The sequence below is a fragment of the Cariama cristata genome, unplaced genomic scaffold (genome assembly GCF_000690535.1).
Source record: "Cariama cristata isolate BGI_N322 unplaced genomic scaffold, ASM69053v1 scaffold12789, whole genome shotgun sequence".
Taxonomy (NCBI): domain Eukaryota; kingdom Metazoa; phylum Chordata; class Aves; order Cariamiformes; family Cariamidae; genus Cariama; species Cariama cristata.
In genome coordinates this window covers 41,845-58,278 of record NW_009637506.1, presented here as the reverse complement: position 1 = coordinate 58,278, position 16,434 = coordinate 41,845, and the positions used below count along the sequence as shown (strand labels likewise).

At 40.2% G+C, this 16,434-nt stretch overlaps 1 protein-coding gene across 1 annotated transcript in view; it reads right to left on the bottom strand.

Moving 5' to 3' along the window:
* GIGYF2 (GRB10 interacting GYF protein 2) overlaps nucleotides 1–16,434 on the bottom strand; it is a gene marked incomplete at its 5' end in the record, with an annotated part of 58,070 nt that overhangs the window by 2,746 nt on the left and 38,890 nt on the right. Inside the window, 14 exons of the mRNA XM_009708360.1 lie at nucleotides 1,205–1,352; nucleotides 1,740–1,909; nucleotides 3,214–3,368; nucleotides 3,663–3,868; nucleotides 3,994–4,197; nucleotides 4,840–4,962; nucleotides 5,564–5,800; nucleotides 7,043–7,201; nucleotides 12,003–12,164; nucleotides 12,954–13,054; nucleotides 13,557–13,654; nucleotides 14,217–14,324; nucleotides 15,336–15,424; nucleotides 15,817–15,983. Coding sequence (XP_009706662.1) covers nucleotides 1,205–1,352; nucleotides 1,740–1,909; nucleotides 3,214–3,368; nucleotides 3,663–3,868; nucleotides 3,994–4,197; nucleotides 4,840–4,962; nucleotides 5,564–5,800; nucleotides 7,043–7,201; nucleotides 12,003–12,164; nucleotides 12,954–13,054; nucleotides 13,557–13,654; nucleotides 14,217–14,324; nucleotides 15,336–15,424; nucleotides 15,817–15,983 — 2,127 coding nt within the window. The remainder of the gene's footprint in view (nucleotides 1–1,204; nucleotides 1,353–1,739; nucleotides 1,910–3,213; nucleotides 3,369–3,662; nucleotides 3,869–3,993; nucleotides 4,198–4,839; nucleotides 4,963–5,563; nucleotides 5,801–7,042; nucleotides 7,202–12,002; nucleotides 12,165–12,953; nucleotides 13,055–13,556; nucleotides 13,655–14,216; nucleotides 14,325–15,335; nucleotides 15,425–15,816; nucleotides 15,984–16,434) is intronic.

The following is a 16,434-nucleotide window of genomic DNA, read 5'->3' as shown; positions in this document are numbered from 1 at the left end:
TTCAGCAGGCTTAAGGAAATTGCTCTGGCTCCCCCTCACGGCATCATGGTTATCTAAAAGGTTTGGGAATTATTTGCAAGACTGTACCACTTTTTAAGAGCTGCATAAGTGCTACTTCTCTTACAGTTGCAACTTCTTAGTTGTATTTAGCGATTTCTTCACATTGCATGAGCAGGTTTCTAAACTATTCAACTGAAGACCCAGATCAGACCCACTGGACTGGCACCGAGGGGTGCCGTAAGTCAGGATTCCACTGAAGAGTTCAGTATACTTCAATGCAGAAGTCCGTGATTGAATTGAAGAGTATTGATTTTGTTGAGAACAAAAAGAGAAGGTAAAACAAAGGCAGAGCTCTGTTAGAGCCTTAAAAGAGCAGCGACTTCCAGGTGGTTAATACCAGGCCGCTCTACATGAGAATATGAGCTAAGTAGCACCACCACAACAAATACTGGCCCGCTGCAGTGCCCTAGTTTCCTTTTTATGACACAGAGCACAAATATGGACACATTTATTCTACAAACACACTACGGTGACACATTAAATCCCACAATGCTCATTACTCATGTATTTACACGATGCCCTTGATATCTTAAAGAGCACTTTAAAGAAAACTTTCTATCAGTGCTATAGGGGCTGGTTAACTACCACCCTTACATAAAAATTAAGATAGAGAACGTAATAAATAAAAGGACTACTAATGATGTCATCAGCTCCACTTCTGACCACTTTACAAGTTTTTTTTTCATAAGATCTTTGCCATCTTTTCTGACTAGGGTAGTTAGCTCATGTAAAAAGGTAGGAAGGAATAAAGGCAAGCCTCAAGAAGCTGTTCCTCATGAAGAAACAGAAAATGTGCTTTTCTTAAAAGAATGAATTAGATTTAATTCAATAAAATAGGCATAGGTCAACTCAAAAGAGGAAAGGCAGTTTTAACTGATATCTCTGAACTACTTAAAGGTTTCCAGGTAACAACCAAGGTAGTGAAGAGGCCTTTTCCAGAGGGAAAGTTTGACAAAAGTTTTCTGTGAAACTGATACAGAATTTTTTACATCATTAAATAATAATACTGAAACAAATCCTAAAGACACTTCAACAACTACCTTTTCTGCTCAAATTCAGTATTCCCATTTAAGGTTAACAAGAATTCTACACTCCACAAGGCTTTTCGCAAATGAAACATTGATTTCTAAAAATTAAAACTGACCTAACAAGCTGGGATCTGCGCGAACCATTTTCTGTTTCTTCTTTTTCTTTCCGCTCTGCACAGCCTCAAAATTGGATTGCTGGTTGTTGCTCTGATTGGTCTGAAAGACCGAATGTAGCGAACTGTGGTTCATCCCCCACACTGAATCCTACAAAGCAAAGAAAGTACAAGATTATAAAGTGCAATTAAGTTTGGTTTATTTGGACTGAAAACATTCAGAGAGCCCGAACCACCGTTACATCACATGTGGCAGCATTAGCCACTGATGCCATCATCCAACACATCTAGCTCATCTTTCTAAAGCATACCGTGCATCAGCATGATACGACACTATTTGATCTACAGTTGATCTCAACTGCTAGTTATAAAGGAAACTTGATTCTACAATAAATATTTGAAATCTGCTTTATTCTCTGCATCTCACATGACCTGTAAAATCCTGCTCATCCTCCTGTCAATCCAGCAGAAATACAGACTCTTCAGATTCAAAGACAGTCTCTATACACTCCTAGGGACTGTAGCGAGTAAGATTTACCTGCTGCTGCTGCTGTTGCCGCTGCTGACTGGCTTTCTGTTTGGCACGGCGCTCAAGAAACTGCTTGGCAAACTCCTTGGCCTCAGGAGTATCTCCAAGATAGGCTCTGATGTAATCATGGACTTCATAGGGAGACTCCACTTCCTTCAGGAAAGAAACAAACGTGGGAACTGCAAGGAGAAGGCAGACCATGAGGGAACGTGTGTTGATATGTGAGCACATGCATGCAATAAACACAAACTTTGGATGCCTGTTTCAAATATTTGCGAATCTAGTAGCCATGGAAAACAGCTTGCCCTTTCAAGCTCCCTACAGTAAAGCCTGATGATGCAATGCTTCATCTATTCTGTGGTCAAAGCAAGGATAAGAAAGCCAGCTAATGTGATGAGAATTTAAAATAAACCGACAGTCCTAAGGGTACATTAGCCTACCAGCTTTAAAGCTCAAATTTGATGTCAGCCCCAAATGGAAAACACTCTTCTCAGAGCTGTCATCAGTACAATCTCTTTTTGGCTGAAGCCCAACAGATCACACTCCACAGCAGCGGACCTGACCTGCAAGCACCTGAAGTTCAACAGCTAACTCACTTGCAAGCCTTCCCTATCATCATCTTCTTCCTTAGACTTTGTTACATTGAGTTGTATTTTAACATGGAGAAGAGCAAAGCAAGTCACAAGCCAGGAAGACACCAGGACAAGAGCCTGGCACCTGTGGCACAAAGTACCCTTGGAAGCATGGAAGCTCACTGCGAATGTACAACACACGATGGCAGCGCAGGGCCACAGCCTCTCCTCAGACATTAGAAGCAGCTACTTAGTGCATCACAGATGAGGTCAACAAGTTACTTCCAGCATCTCTCCTCTCAAAGGAAGCAAGCTGTGGCACTGCAATTGCGTGAGGTGTGATCCTGGCTCTTGGGGCAGCATTGGTTCCCCACTCACATTTGAGGGTCCCACAGAACCACAACTTTGCAGCATGCAGACGCTGGAGCACAAGGATTTGCACTGGAGGCAGCAGAATGCCTGCAGCGCTTTGGTACAGGAAGGTATCAGTTTGTAATCTCGGACTGGGCGCTCCTCTATCAGGATTTGTAGAAAACCCAACCAGTTTCACCCCAAAAAATGCTTTGTGCAGGGGCATACGATAATTGTGGCCTGCACTTAAAAGTGAACTGGATCCTCACCCATCTACCTGATAATACTCCCATGACCATCAAAAATCATCAGCAGAGCTCTGGGTGGCAAACTTTAAAACTCCGTCCAGTCCCCGCTGATTTGATACAGTTAGCCCAATAAATACCATGGAGAAGATGATGCAGCCAGTTCTTTGGACCACTGTTTAATGATGTCACTTTGCTGACTGCATTAAAAACATTTCTTTGCTGTGATTACTTTCTGTCAGAACTACCTGGTCAGGAAACAAACTGGATACTGTTTCTCACAGCTAATCATTCACATTCCTCCCCACCTCTTACCATCTAAGTTGTTGGCTGTGTTGAGTGCATGAAGCATCTGTTCACACCACTGAGTGAATCCATCCTGGGCTTTATTAACCCCCTGGAACAATTTCAACAGCTTCTCCTCTTCTTCCACCTTCTTGTTTTGTCTACTTGTAATACCTACAGATTTACTGAGGTAAAGAAAACACATATCATAAATTATAAATTACCAGACTTATCAACAGTACAGTGTTACAAGACTCTCTAGTTCACAAGATGCAAACACTGTTTAAGAACCAACTAATTTTATAAGTACATGAGAAAATAAATTGGGAATGGTCACCTATTAGCTATTTTTGTTGTCAAAACAGACCCTGAGTGACACAGAAAAAAAAATGGAAAACACACGAAGATGTTATAACTGCTAAGTGATCATCTCAGGAGTTTTAGCCTTTCTTTGCAAAAGCTCCTTCCCCAATTCCTACCTGAGGCTGGCATTGCTTTTGTTTTTATTGGTCGAGTTACGAGGTCCCACTTCCTTCACTGCATCATCCCAGAAACCCATGTTTGAGTTTTTGGTATCAGCATTACTCCAGATGCTACTGACTAGGTCAGATGCCCACTGGTTGCTGGGATTAGTGTTTAGGGAGCCCCACACTGAATTCCCAATGCTGGTGTGCAGGTTAGAGTGCTGTTGAAACATAACAAAGAGATCCTGGTTATTAGCACCAGACCTGGAAGAACAGTAACGAACAGACAGGGAGAACTGTCATACTGTTTCCCTCCACATACTGATTAGATAGATACCGTACGTACCGTTGTATTTCTGACTCTGTTCGGCTGCTGGTGCTGCTGTTGCTGCTGTTTCTGCATCTGCCTTGCCTCTTCCTGCTGTATCTCCAGCAGGGACTTGGTGGTGCCTGTTGGTTTGGTGACGTTACCCCAGCCTGACAATTTTTGCTGCTGTTGCTGCTGCTGTTGCTGGAGGGCCTTCATTAGTTCGCGCTGCTGACGCCTTTGCTGTTGCATGCAAGACAAAAGTGCTTGTCCATACTTTCAGAAGATCATTACTATTCAAAAGTCTAGCCGGGAAACTGGTTTTCAACTGATTTTACTCCTTTTGGAGAGTCTGGCTAATCTATTATTTTTTGAGCCATTACAGTTCCTCCAAAAAGGGAGGCACTAAGCAACCAGTAAATACAAATTGTTTGTTAGTCTAGGACAGAGTAAATTTACCAAATCACAACTGCAGCCAGCTAAGCATTTAGGGTCTTGGAGGAATACCTTCTCTCCTATCATCACTTGTTTCTGCCCCCCACCCACCCTGCCTTTAAACTGCCCTGGTGACATGCATATCTGCAAATGTATTACAGTATAGATATGAAATAATTTTATATTGTTTTGTGAACATATTATACTCCCAGAGTTAAAAGGGTACAGTTTTTTCTCCTTTCAGATACTTGTATTAAGAAGCTATAAAAACTTTCAAACAAGTACTTATTGAATCTATGCCTGAAAGATTGCATTTTAGCTGAGTTACACTATTAAAAAAAAAACCCATGACATTCCACACCATTCCTTCTAACAACTTAATCGACAGTTAAGCAGTCACATAGTTCAGTCTGCTCTAACAAGTTACACTCCGTCACTGTTAGTATTTACCTCTTCTCGAAGCTGCCGTTCTCGTTCTTCTTCTAACTTTTGGATTTCTGCCAACGACAGTGTGCTCTGGGATTGACAAGCTCCTGAATTTGATTGCTGACCCCATGTTGAAGATGAAGGGAGCTGGGTCAAAATCCACATCATTAGGAATTACAAAATGTTTTAGAGAATACTGCTGAAGTATAATCACGAAAAATCAGTGTAAGCCCACAGCACAAGGGAAATGAATGGCCACACTGAAAGTTTAACAGAACACTGGAAAGCATAAAATGGTGTAATTAAGTATGAAAAAGTACAAACTGTACGTTTCTTTGAATTGCCCTCCGATATATCATAGTGTTAAAGACACAGCACATCAAGAATAATGTAACAACACTGCCTGAAATACAGCAATTAATTTTGATTTCTAAGACTTTAGGAACTCCAAGCTTTAGAAACTTTGAACTGGCCCTTGCTCATTGCAGTAGAATAAACATCTGTACCCATCTGTGAATCCCGTTCTAGTACGCTTCTATCGACTGAACCTTTTTATTTTTTATTTTGCAATTTATCCTCCTCTTGTTTCTCCCGTCACTTTCACAGTCAACTATTTACCCTCTTCCCTCACCAGATAGTTCATCTGTCCCTGCTCTGTTCAAGCTACTCTAGACAACCCTGAATCCAGCTGTCATTTTACTTACTACACTGAACTGAAGGAGGAAGTTAAACTGTAGAAACACTTTACCTTCATTTGTGCAAGTTGCTGCTGTTGCTGCTGTTGTTGCAGCCTTCGTAAAGCTTCCTGCTGCTGCTGCCTCTGTCTCATTATTTCTTTCTGGCGCTGGAGTTCCAGCTCCTTGCGCTTTCGCTCTTCTTCTTCAAGCCGCTGTCTGGCTGCCTCTTCTTCCATACGTAGCCGACTTTCTTCAAGTCGCCGTTGAGCTTCCTCCTCTTCACGTGCCCACTTGGCAGCCTCCTCTTCCTTCCCAGGACATAAAGAAGAGTAAAGTCTAAGTAGACTTAGAAAAATCTAAATTACTCCTACCCTGTGGTATTGGCATTCTGATAGAACAGAGAGAGGCCTTTGTATCTGTAACCTGGGCTGTTTAGGTTGTTCATTTACCTTTACACTTCTCAGGTAAGGAAGTCCAATAATATACCCTATATCCCCTAAAAATACAAGTTTCCCATTGCTCCACTGCGGAACTTGGAAGAGAATGACATCTCCCTAGTTCAGACTAGCTAATTTCATACAACTTTTCTTCTAGGAGTTATGCAGCTTTCAGTCGGAGCTTGTCTGCATATACTAGTTACAGTCAAGTACTGCTACACTTACAGTAGAATAAAACTTGACAGGAATAAAGGAAGAAGAGGTTTTGACGTGAAAGAAGAAAACAGGTGACAAAGACAGTGATGTTTACTGTTATTACTCAACACTAGAGTTGCAAAACAAACGATGCTTCTGCTAACAAAGGAGATGACTGTGTGGTGGGACAGAAATTGTGATGAATGTCTTGTAAGGCAGGGCCCTGAAAAAGAATTTTTAAATAGTAACTGGCAATTCTGAAATGGACCTGGAAGATAATGTGAAGGCAATCACCTTTCAAGATTAGTTTGATTTAGGGACTGTGACAGTATCAGTTAGGGGTCTGGAAGCTCAAGTTCCCCAATACGGACTTCTAAAGCTGACCCTGGGGCGGGGGGGTGTGTGTGTGTGGAACCAAAACCCAAACCCAAACAACTATTAATAGTAAGGCAAGAAAAGGGAAGAAAAAAGCTGAAACTTTGAAAGTGGGTATAGTCTTGGTATACTACATAAAGACTAGCAAAACTGATCATCTCAGATGATGTTAAAGACAACAATTCTATAGTAAAGGCTCAGAGTGACAATTCAAAATAAATTATTATCCTGCTACTGTACTCTGTCCTTCTTTTGAAGGAGTAGAAATATCATGCTGCAAAGCCTTTCTTAAGGCTCAAACATGAAGGAAAGTGCTCATTCAACACAAATCTCTCTTCCAAACAGCAGATCGGATTCCGATTGTTTTGTCTGAGATCAGTATACAGGTAAACAGCCTATTTCTCATTCACTTGATACTGTCTTCAACCTTTGCCTTCCTCCACCAAAACTGATGGTCTCTTAGGCACGGATGCAAGTTTCAAAGCTTGTTCATTCTGGCAGCCTCCATAATTAAATATAATAGGTCCCTTCTGCCATTTTCACCTGTTTACGAATTAACTCCTCTCTCTGCCGTCTCTCCTCCTCTTCTCTTCTTCTCTCTTCCAATCTTCTAAGTGCTTCCTCCTGTTGTTGCCGCTCCTCTTCCTCCCGCTGCCGCCTTAGTGCAATTTCCTGCTCTCGTTGTCGCCTCAGGGCTTCCTCCTGGAGTTGGGAACAAAATGTCAATCTGTAAGTGCCATTTTATTGACAAACCATACCAGAACACAGACTACAACATGGTCTGGCCAGATAAAAGGCCTCAAGAAAAGCTCCTTAGCTCCAAACTAAGCACTACGAAACAGCTGTATTAAACACTACAGACCCACATGTTAACAAGTTTTTTGATGCAATGTGCATCTCATACATAAATGAATTATTTTAATGAAAAAAGAAACACAGGAAATCATTGCCTATCTTTGGTTTTAAAAAGAATGTTGTTGAGAATGAAAACAAAGGGTAAGACTCCTCTTTCCAATATGTACTAACTGTACTTGAATATATATATTTTAATGTATGGGTATCGTTAATCCCCTTTTTTGGGTGTCAGTAGGAAAACTACGTGTAGGAGTTTAGACGCTGACTACTCAAGTGCACTGTCAAACTCAAACTATATCTCCAGACACCAGAAATAAGCTGAAGAAGCCCAGCACTATTAAGGACACTGTAACCTTGGGAAGTCTCAGAGATGTGGAACTTGATGAAAGGGCTTTGACTGAGCTATTTAAATATTACGAAAAGACTTGAGGGCTTTGATTTTGGGCTATCCCTACATTACTTAAATAGCTTCCAATAAACTGTTTTGCTTTCCAAGTAGCAAAATTATTTACTTAACTTGAAAATAAAACATCAGCACCCTTTCCTACTGTTCTGAAGATCAACCTAAACAGAAATTTTTCCATTCTGCTACTTGCTTTTTTGGAGAAATAGGGCACAATCAGCCGTTGGCTGGCTTCCTGAGTATTGTCAAACAGGAGCACATCTGTGCCACTTTTCACCCAGTTCTGACCTTCCACAAAATAGTCTTGGCTTTTGCTGCCTTTTCTGATCTCTGGAGTCCAGCATCTGTGTTAAGGCCACCCTGCTTTTCATCCCTTATATTGTTCTCTCTGCTTTCTGACTTATCCTACCAGCTCAACCTAGAGATCCTACTTTTTGGACGAGAACTTTTTTTAAGCTTTCATAAATACATTTTCTTTTTGAATGATCATTACTGTGTAATTGTACTCTTACAAGTTTTTTTATAAGCAATACTTTATTCACAGAATGAAGGGAGACTAATTGTGCAGCATGGATATAAATTTTGAACTCTGGTAAATCCAGAAAGTTAATCCTGAACTCTAAGACACTTTACTAAATCTAATCCCAAACCTTCATATACACACAGCATAGATAACTGCAATACAGTTCACTGAACAAGTGGACCAGGTTTCTTTCTGACAATGGCTAACTGCAGATGTCTATAATATAACTGTCAGTAGACAGAATGGTTTTTATAAGCCAACCTATGGCACTGAAGGGCTGCTGGCTGCAAGTCAAGAAGTAATTCTTATTCCTGTATATCACTTAAGTGGTTTAGTGCTAAATGTAAGTGAAATAAATGCAAGTTTATTCTTCCACTAGCTGGACATAAACCAGTAGCCTGTGAATCATTTTTCTCATTAATCAAGTCCTTGATCTGTCATATTCATAAAGACTTCAAGCACAATACACAACACCTAGACCATTTTTGTAACTTGGGCCTAGAACTGTATTAATTGGACACATGTAATCAAGTCAGAAATCACTTGTTCCCAGTACCAGTGCTGAAAAATTTCTGCTTGTTGTTTCTTTCACTGAAAAGTCTACTAAGGAGGCTGGAGGTGTGCCAGTCCGTTTTGTTTGCCTAGGGACCACAGACCAGGACCTCAGCTCAGGATGCCTAGCCACCAGCCAGGTTGGGGGGGATGTTTGGCACTAGTCATTAACAAAACATGTAGTACCCGAGAGAGATGAACAAAGTCACCGAGTCCTCCTATATGACAGGAGTTCATTGACATCTCTGCCCTACTTTCCCTTTGGGAAATGAGGCTAGAATTGCCGTTAATAAAGCTGTAGGGATCTTTTTCTTGCTCAGGTATGCCAGGAGAGAGACTGTTGAATGACAGCAACTTAAAAAAAAGAGACTTCCCTCCCCTAGAAAACTAAAGATGAACAGTGTCGTACCAATACAAGGAAAAAAAAAACAATCTGCAAGATTATGAAAAGCTGGGAACCCCGTGGCTGATGTAATTCTTTTTTCCTACTCTTCACAGCTATAGAAAAGGTTGTCTCAATATTTACTTCTGTATCTTCTTATTATTCAATGGTTTTGTTTGAGCATGTGACCAAAAACATTCAAAGCTCTCCAGCTTTCTGCCACTGACTTTTATGGGAAACAGACTCATTCCTTTGGCTCTTACTACTGCCATATTCATGGCTTCTTGTTCCAAGAGAGTCCCAATATTCTTTAGCACCTTTTCTAGGAACTGCTTTCAAGCACGTTTATCTTGCTGTACAGACAACTTCAGATCTTTCAAAATTTCTATAATACTACAGAAAATCCTTAAGTAGCAATCCCTATTTCAATAGACTCTGGATTCTTAAAATAAAATATTATAGATTTTTTTGCAGTTATTAACACCTGCAATTCTGCTTCTCTCTGTTACTAGGGCTTACAAGTCTTTTCATTTTGTGGATCTCATCTTTGAACCAGCTACTTTAAAGGGAGCACTAGAGATGTAACTCAGAGAAAACAATTATTAGCTAATTATTAAACCTCAAATTTTGTTCCTGAAAGCAATCAATCATTACAAAATAGAAGATATCAGACCAGAAACAAAAAAAGAAATATAGAAACTACACAAGCTCAGCATTACTGTTTGCAATTCTACAGTGCAAGTAATTGACGAAAACTACGAACAGAACTGGATTCAACATTTGGTATGACATTTCATCCTACAGAATTGAATTTCTATTAGTTATTTTTTTTAATTTAGAATTCACCATCAACAGCGTATTTACTAACCTTATATACTAGTCTTTTATGCAGTATTACATCAAAAGCCTTCCTGAAGTCCAGGCAGATTAAGTCTACTGCTTCACCCCTCTCAGCTCTCACTGTCATCTCCTCAAAAGAAGTTAATCAAATTTGTTAAGCATCATTTCCTCCGTATAAATCCATGCTAATAAATCAGTTCATCCCTGATTCTACAATGCCTTCCAGTACAGAAGTCAGATTCAAATATTAGACCAGTTTTCTTTTTTTAAAAATATAATACAGAATACAATCTTTTTTTCTCTTTCCAGAGAAGTGCTTAAACTCTTTGTTACCTTTTCAAGACATTACTGCTCAGAATTAAGCATTATGGCAATTATTGCATTGGTAATGAACTAAGATACTTGCTGTTACTGCTTTTCAACCCATTCTGCTTTCTCCTTGTAAATAATTATTTCCCATGACATCTGGGAAAGGGAGAGTCAGATTGTTTACTGTACAAATCCAAAGTGGACAAAAAAACTTTGGAATTTAATGGACATATCTAAGAAGTTATACACAGTAGCAAAACTGTTAGTCTGAAAAGAAACAATCCAAGTCTATTTATTTGAAGCCACCATGGACGACACATGTTGAGCTACCAGGTGATCAGTTGAAAAATTAGTTGTTATTAAAACATGTCTAAAGCAACTTAACTCAGAAGTTAAACTTTTGAGTATATTATTGCTTTAATGCTACAGTAAATCTTGAACTTGAGCATCCAAGAATGCTTTTCCACTGTATACCATAATGACTTGCTGAACACAAAGTAGATACATTAAACCAAGGAGCCATTTATTTTTAGACTTGATTCTTACAAGATACCATGAAAACTAACTACATATAATACTGCAGTCTATTAAAACAGATCTTCACTAAAAAACCCAAACACTGAGTGAACTGAGGTTTACGACTAACTTAAAGATTCTAGAGACTTTCCCAGAAACATCTGATCCTTAAACCAGGAAATGTACTTTACAACTGCCTACCTAAGCACATATAAAATATTATAAAGGACAAAATTATTTATTACTTTTGTCTATTATTCATGTGCTACTTTACAGGGCATTTATTGACTAACTCCTTGGTGAATAAACTCAACAACGTGCTTACTCTTATCCTTCACATGCAGAGTGAAAACTTTAACTTTCACTGTTTTACCCTCCTATGACATCTGAGGAACAATTCATCTTTCTTCCATATAGAATTCAGAAGTAAACGCTAGAAACATCAAGCTAATAATGTCTCCATTTTGTATTCTTGTAAGATTAAGACCATACTAGAACTCCTACATTCGTTCTCATACTGCAATAGAGATCACATAATTAATTTTAACAAATCTGCTTGTCCAAAAAACATCCTTACCCTTCCCAAATACCAACTCAACAAAATAAAGCTGGCAGACTCTGACATAACCCCAATAATAATTTATTCAAAAAATTTAAAGTTAAAAAAACAGGGCAAAAAATAAGCTAAATGTTACATCACTTTTTTCCACTATAGCCCTCTACACTTTATTCATTTGAAACAGCTGCTCAAGCTTCCGTCTACTCCAGAACACAGCTTTATCAAAACACTAGACTGCATAAATGGAGAATAAGGATTAAACATACAATAACTGGGCAACTAACTAAAGTCTAATATTGACACTAAGAAGTTGGGAGGGAATATTCCACATGGAATAAAGCCTCTCAGCTCACAAACAGGAACCTATCTTGAAGTGAACCATCAAAGCCCATTTCTCAGATTGCAATGTGGGCTCTTAAAATCAAGAACAGAAGAATCATTTCATATACTCACATGAAAAATATTAGAACTGTCTTCATATACACCTACCAAAGATTAGACCCCACAGGATTCTTAAAGTGAGTTTTATAAAGTATTAAGAGGAACTACATTGAGGAAACTCACTTGCTTCCTGCGGGCCAGTTCTTCTTCTTCCCGTCGTTTCCTCTCATCTTCCTGCTGCCTCCTAAGTAGCTCTTCTTGTTGCCTCCGAAGCTCCTCCTGCCTTTTCCTCTCCTCTTCCTCTCGTTTGGCCCTCATTTCCACTTCTCTCCTCTCTTGCTCTAGCTACAATTCACATAAAACTATACTCAGATGCAGGTAACGTATTCCTACACCATTTCTTAGGGCAACTCTGCTGAGATTATAGTAACAACATAACAGATGACGCCTCTGACAGATGCTCTCCCTTAATTGTAGTTTTACCTATCAGCTGGCTGCCTACGGGGGTCAGATTCCTGAAATAGTCTAGAACAATTTCTGTTCTGTAACAAACACCAGTTCTCTAGTCAATCTTTCTACATCAGCTCCTTAAAATAACCTCTGGCTTTAGAAGCTAGTAGTGAGTTGCTTTTCAGTCATCGTAAAATAATCGGTTTCAGGAAATGTACAGAATCATACAGGTTCAAACTTACAAAAAGAATTTAATACTAGATTAAGTGTGAAACAACCTTGACAAATAGGACTCTTACGATTCCCCAAACCAATTCTGGTGAAAAGATGAGAGGATTAAGAGAACCTGCTCCTACTCAGGGTCTGGCATGACAGCTCATGACGATCCCATTTTAAAACAGAGGTGGCTTGTGAAGAGTTTTTAATCACAAGTGTAAAACACATAACCACTATTTTAGAGGTCAGTAGTACCTCCACAGCAATGATTTCCAAACAGCAGTCCACAAGGATTTTGTAACTGGTTTCTATAACCCCTATTCTTCATGGTGTTTTCCATGAAAATCTTATCAAAATTGTACAGTGTGGCCTGAGGGTTGAAGAGGCTAATAGTCTTCCATTGTCTCAAACACAGTTACATTGCAGAACAGCAATCCCAACTTCTTACAATACAAAACAGTTTCTGACCTTTGCAGCTTTGGCCTTCTCGAGCTGCTGAAGTTGTTCTAGAGCTGGTCCCTGAGCTGCAGTATCAATGGGGAGATCCCAGACACTGCTTCCTTCCCAGACTAGATAGTGAAGAAAACAAACATTGACAAGCAAAAATAAGCACATCAACAAAAAACAACTGAAAAGGGAAAATCTTGTGTATGCTGTTACTATGTTTTATGAACTGAAATAATGGTAACACATTAGTCTTAGTCAGTAGAGGGCCACCTTATCTTCCTGTAGAACAAGGCTTGTCCATTACTGAAGCAAGGTTGCGTTTCCTACAAAATTCTACACAAGAACCAGCTATTCAAACTCCTGCCATAAGAGCAAAACATCTTTATAACATCACACTCAAGCCCTTTGGATCAAGACTTCCCATAACCACCGGAAAAAGTACCGTATTCTTCACAGTGGTCAAATGGAATTTAAACTGCAAGGCAAAGTAGCCTGAACCAGTTAAAAAATACTGATGTAGAAATAACTTCCCCTAGTGTCAAGAAGGGAGCGATCATCTCAAAGATGCTGGCTCTTAATCCATGAACTTTTCTCAACAGATCTGACACGTGCTAAGCACCTTACCTGTAGGTTGTGAAGCTGACTGAAGTTCCCATATTGAGCCAGTGTCCGGCACTGACACAGACCTTGTAACAGGTGGCATCATGTTCTGTTCAGATATTCTGTAATACCAACAGGAAGAGTCAACATGCCACTTCGCAGGGAGAGGAGTGCTCTGAACACACCTGAGATTCAGTAACCTGTAACATACTCCTTTCCTTCCACACCTCTATTTAAAACAAAAGTATGATGTGGACAACACTAGGTGCTTGCAGAGTTCTTGCTCATGTCAGCCCTGCTGCCAAATCAAGGGCTAAGCTAGCTGCTGCTAGAGTTTTGCACTTGCTGCTTATAGGCTAGCTTGAGGAGCAAGCACCCAGGATTGCAGAACTCAACTGGCAAAGCCATTCTGTTACCTACACAACAGATCTGTCAAAAAGGTACAATTTCAACTACAAGATTTTTCCTCCCCCTTTTCATAAACATTCTGAGTTAATGGCTACATATATAAAGTAGTATTTGACATCCTGCAATTGTTTCATATTCACACAATCTTTAAAATATGTAACGCTCAAATATGAGCAAACTTGAACAAGACAGACCACTGACAAGATTATAATTATTATTATATACAAGTTAGAGCATAGGAAGAAGGGTTTTCAGTTCAAGTCTGGGCTAACTCACCTCATCTTCAGGGCCTGGAACTGTTGCAAGAGAATAGCGAGCTGCTGCTGCTGCTGGGATGAGAGGGCTGCCTTTTGCTGCTGAGCCAGCACCTGTGCGTATTGTTGTCTTCAAAAAAGAAGCAGAGAATCACTGGTATTTGTTCACTTGCTTATTTATATAATGCCCAAGTAGAAGCTGAGCAGAGATTCATACTCTGGGACTAATGCCCACTGACCTATATAACGTACATGCTAAATACCAGAGGAAACCACAGAATGGGGCCTTGGAGAGAACCAAAATACAAGAATACAACAAATTGGCCCACATGAACAGAACCAAATTTCTCTCCACCCTCAACTGTGTCAACTGGTTATTGCTGTCCAATGTTTCTTTTGTAAGCTATGCAACACTACTTCTCTTTTTCTATAAGTTACATACAGATTGCTCAAATTACTCCGGCTTTGATGACTGCCCACCTACACAAATCAATCTCTTCCCCGGTATCTCAAGGCATCCCCTAGTAGAGGGGCAGGCTCTTGCCTGATCAAATCATAAGCTGACAGTAAGTACTCAAAAGTCATAATCATGGCACGTGCTTTCAGGACCCTTTGAACGAACAGTCTATCTGATTGCTTTCTGTTCTCCAAGCTCCTACAAAACAAGTTGTTAGGAACCGGCCAGAACCGAACTGACAACTTTGGCAAAATGGATGACAAACTGCTTTCTCCAGCAATTACCTTCCACTGATCTTCAAATAGCTGAGCAAACAGACCAAAAGTTCTACCTTCTCCATCTGCAGTTCAAAAGATGTGTAGCCTTCCCCTGACTGCAAAACATCTGAACTGCATTACAAAGATAGCCGGGATTCAGTTTGACCATAATGGCTACCTATATAGCAGATCTCACCAAAGTAGTTATGCATGACACTGAAAAAGTGTGCCTGAGGTAGCCGTGCTCTGTCCTAAAGCTGTATACTATCAAGCCCGAGGTGTCTGTGGAAGCAGGCTATTACTGTTGGAGGTGAAGCAGTCCCAGCCCCATTGCCCAAGGAAACAGTGACAAGAAGCTGAACCCAGATGATTAAAAATGCAGAGTAGAACACAGGCACTGGAAGACCTCTGGGACTGGCAGCCTTACTGTATTAAAAGATGCTGATACTGGAGGTGCTGCATTTGGATGAGGGCCAGCTCTTGCTGTCTAGTCAGCCGCTCTTGGTCCAGCTCACCCTGTTTAGGAATAAAACATTCTATTTTAATAACATATATAATAACAGCAGTATATTGCAAATGCAAGCAATGTAAAAGTTGCATTCTGAACCTAAAAGATGAAGAAAACAGAGAAAGACAGATCTCTAAACAGAGATCAGCATTTACAAAGCCTGTATATACAGTGACTGTGAAATACACAGCATTTGGTTGTATCACAGGACCAAACATGGCAAAACAAGTTATTTTTTAAATTGAGTATCTTCTTTTCCTCTTAAAAAATTAATTTAGCACAGAGTTCAGCTTTGGTGCTTGGAACACCTGCAATTCCAAGACTGAACAGTTTATAGGTAAATAATTCAATTTTCATTTGTTACAGGACTATTTGAATATGGTAACTGTCACGTAATTACCAGATGTGGAAGTGGTGCTGGACCTGGAGTGAAGGGAACCCTGCCCCACATTTTCATGATATCTCCAAGCGGCTGGAAAGTCTCATCACAGGCTCTCTTAACCAACAGTGACATAGTGAAGTATCCAGCCTGGAACCACTCTGCCATCTCCTGATTACTGAACGGACCTGAAATAACAACCACCAACACACACGGAGGGGAAGGGGAAGTAAGGCCAAATTGAGCATTTTGGAAACAAAGAGCATGGTGCTTGTCAAAGTAACACAGTACCCAGCATCGGCGTTCCTGTCCGTCTCATCCACTTGACTGGACAGACAGTACACTCAAGGCTGAAGTGTCAATGCACATACCTAGATCTTTACAGTGGCTACAGCATTCCCCCAGGTGTTTTTTTAATGAAAAAGTGCATGATTCCTTTTACCATGCATTGGAGGGAGAGGAGTGAGCTCTGAGACGAAAGCCAAGCAGCCACTGTGCTGTGGAGCTTGGTCCAGCAAGACACATCCCGCCTTCCAACAAAGCTCACTACGTCAGGCTCAGCATCAGGTTCACAACAGTGAAAATTTCCAGTTGGACCTCAGCAGTAACCGCCAGTTGACAGTGCTAAAAGAACAAGTG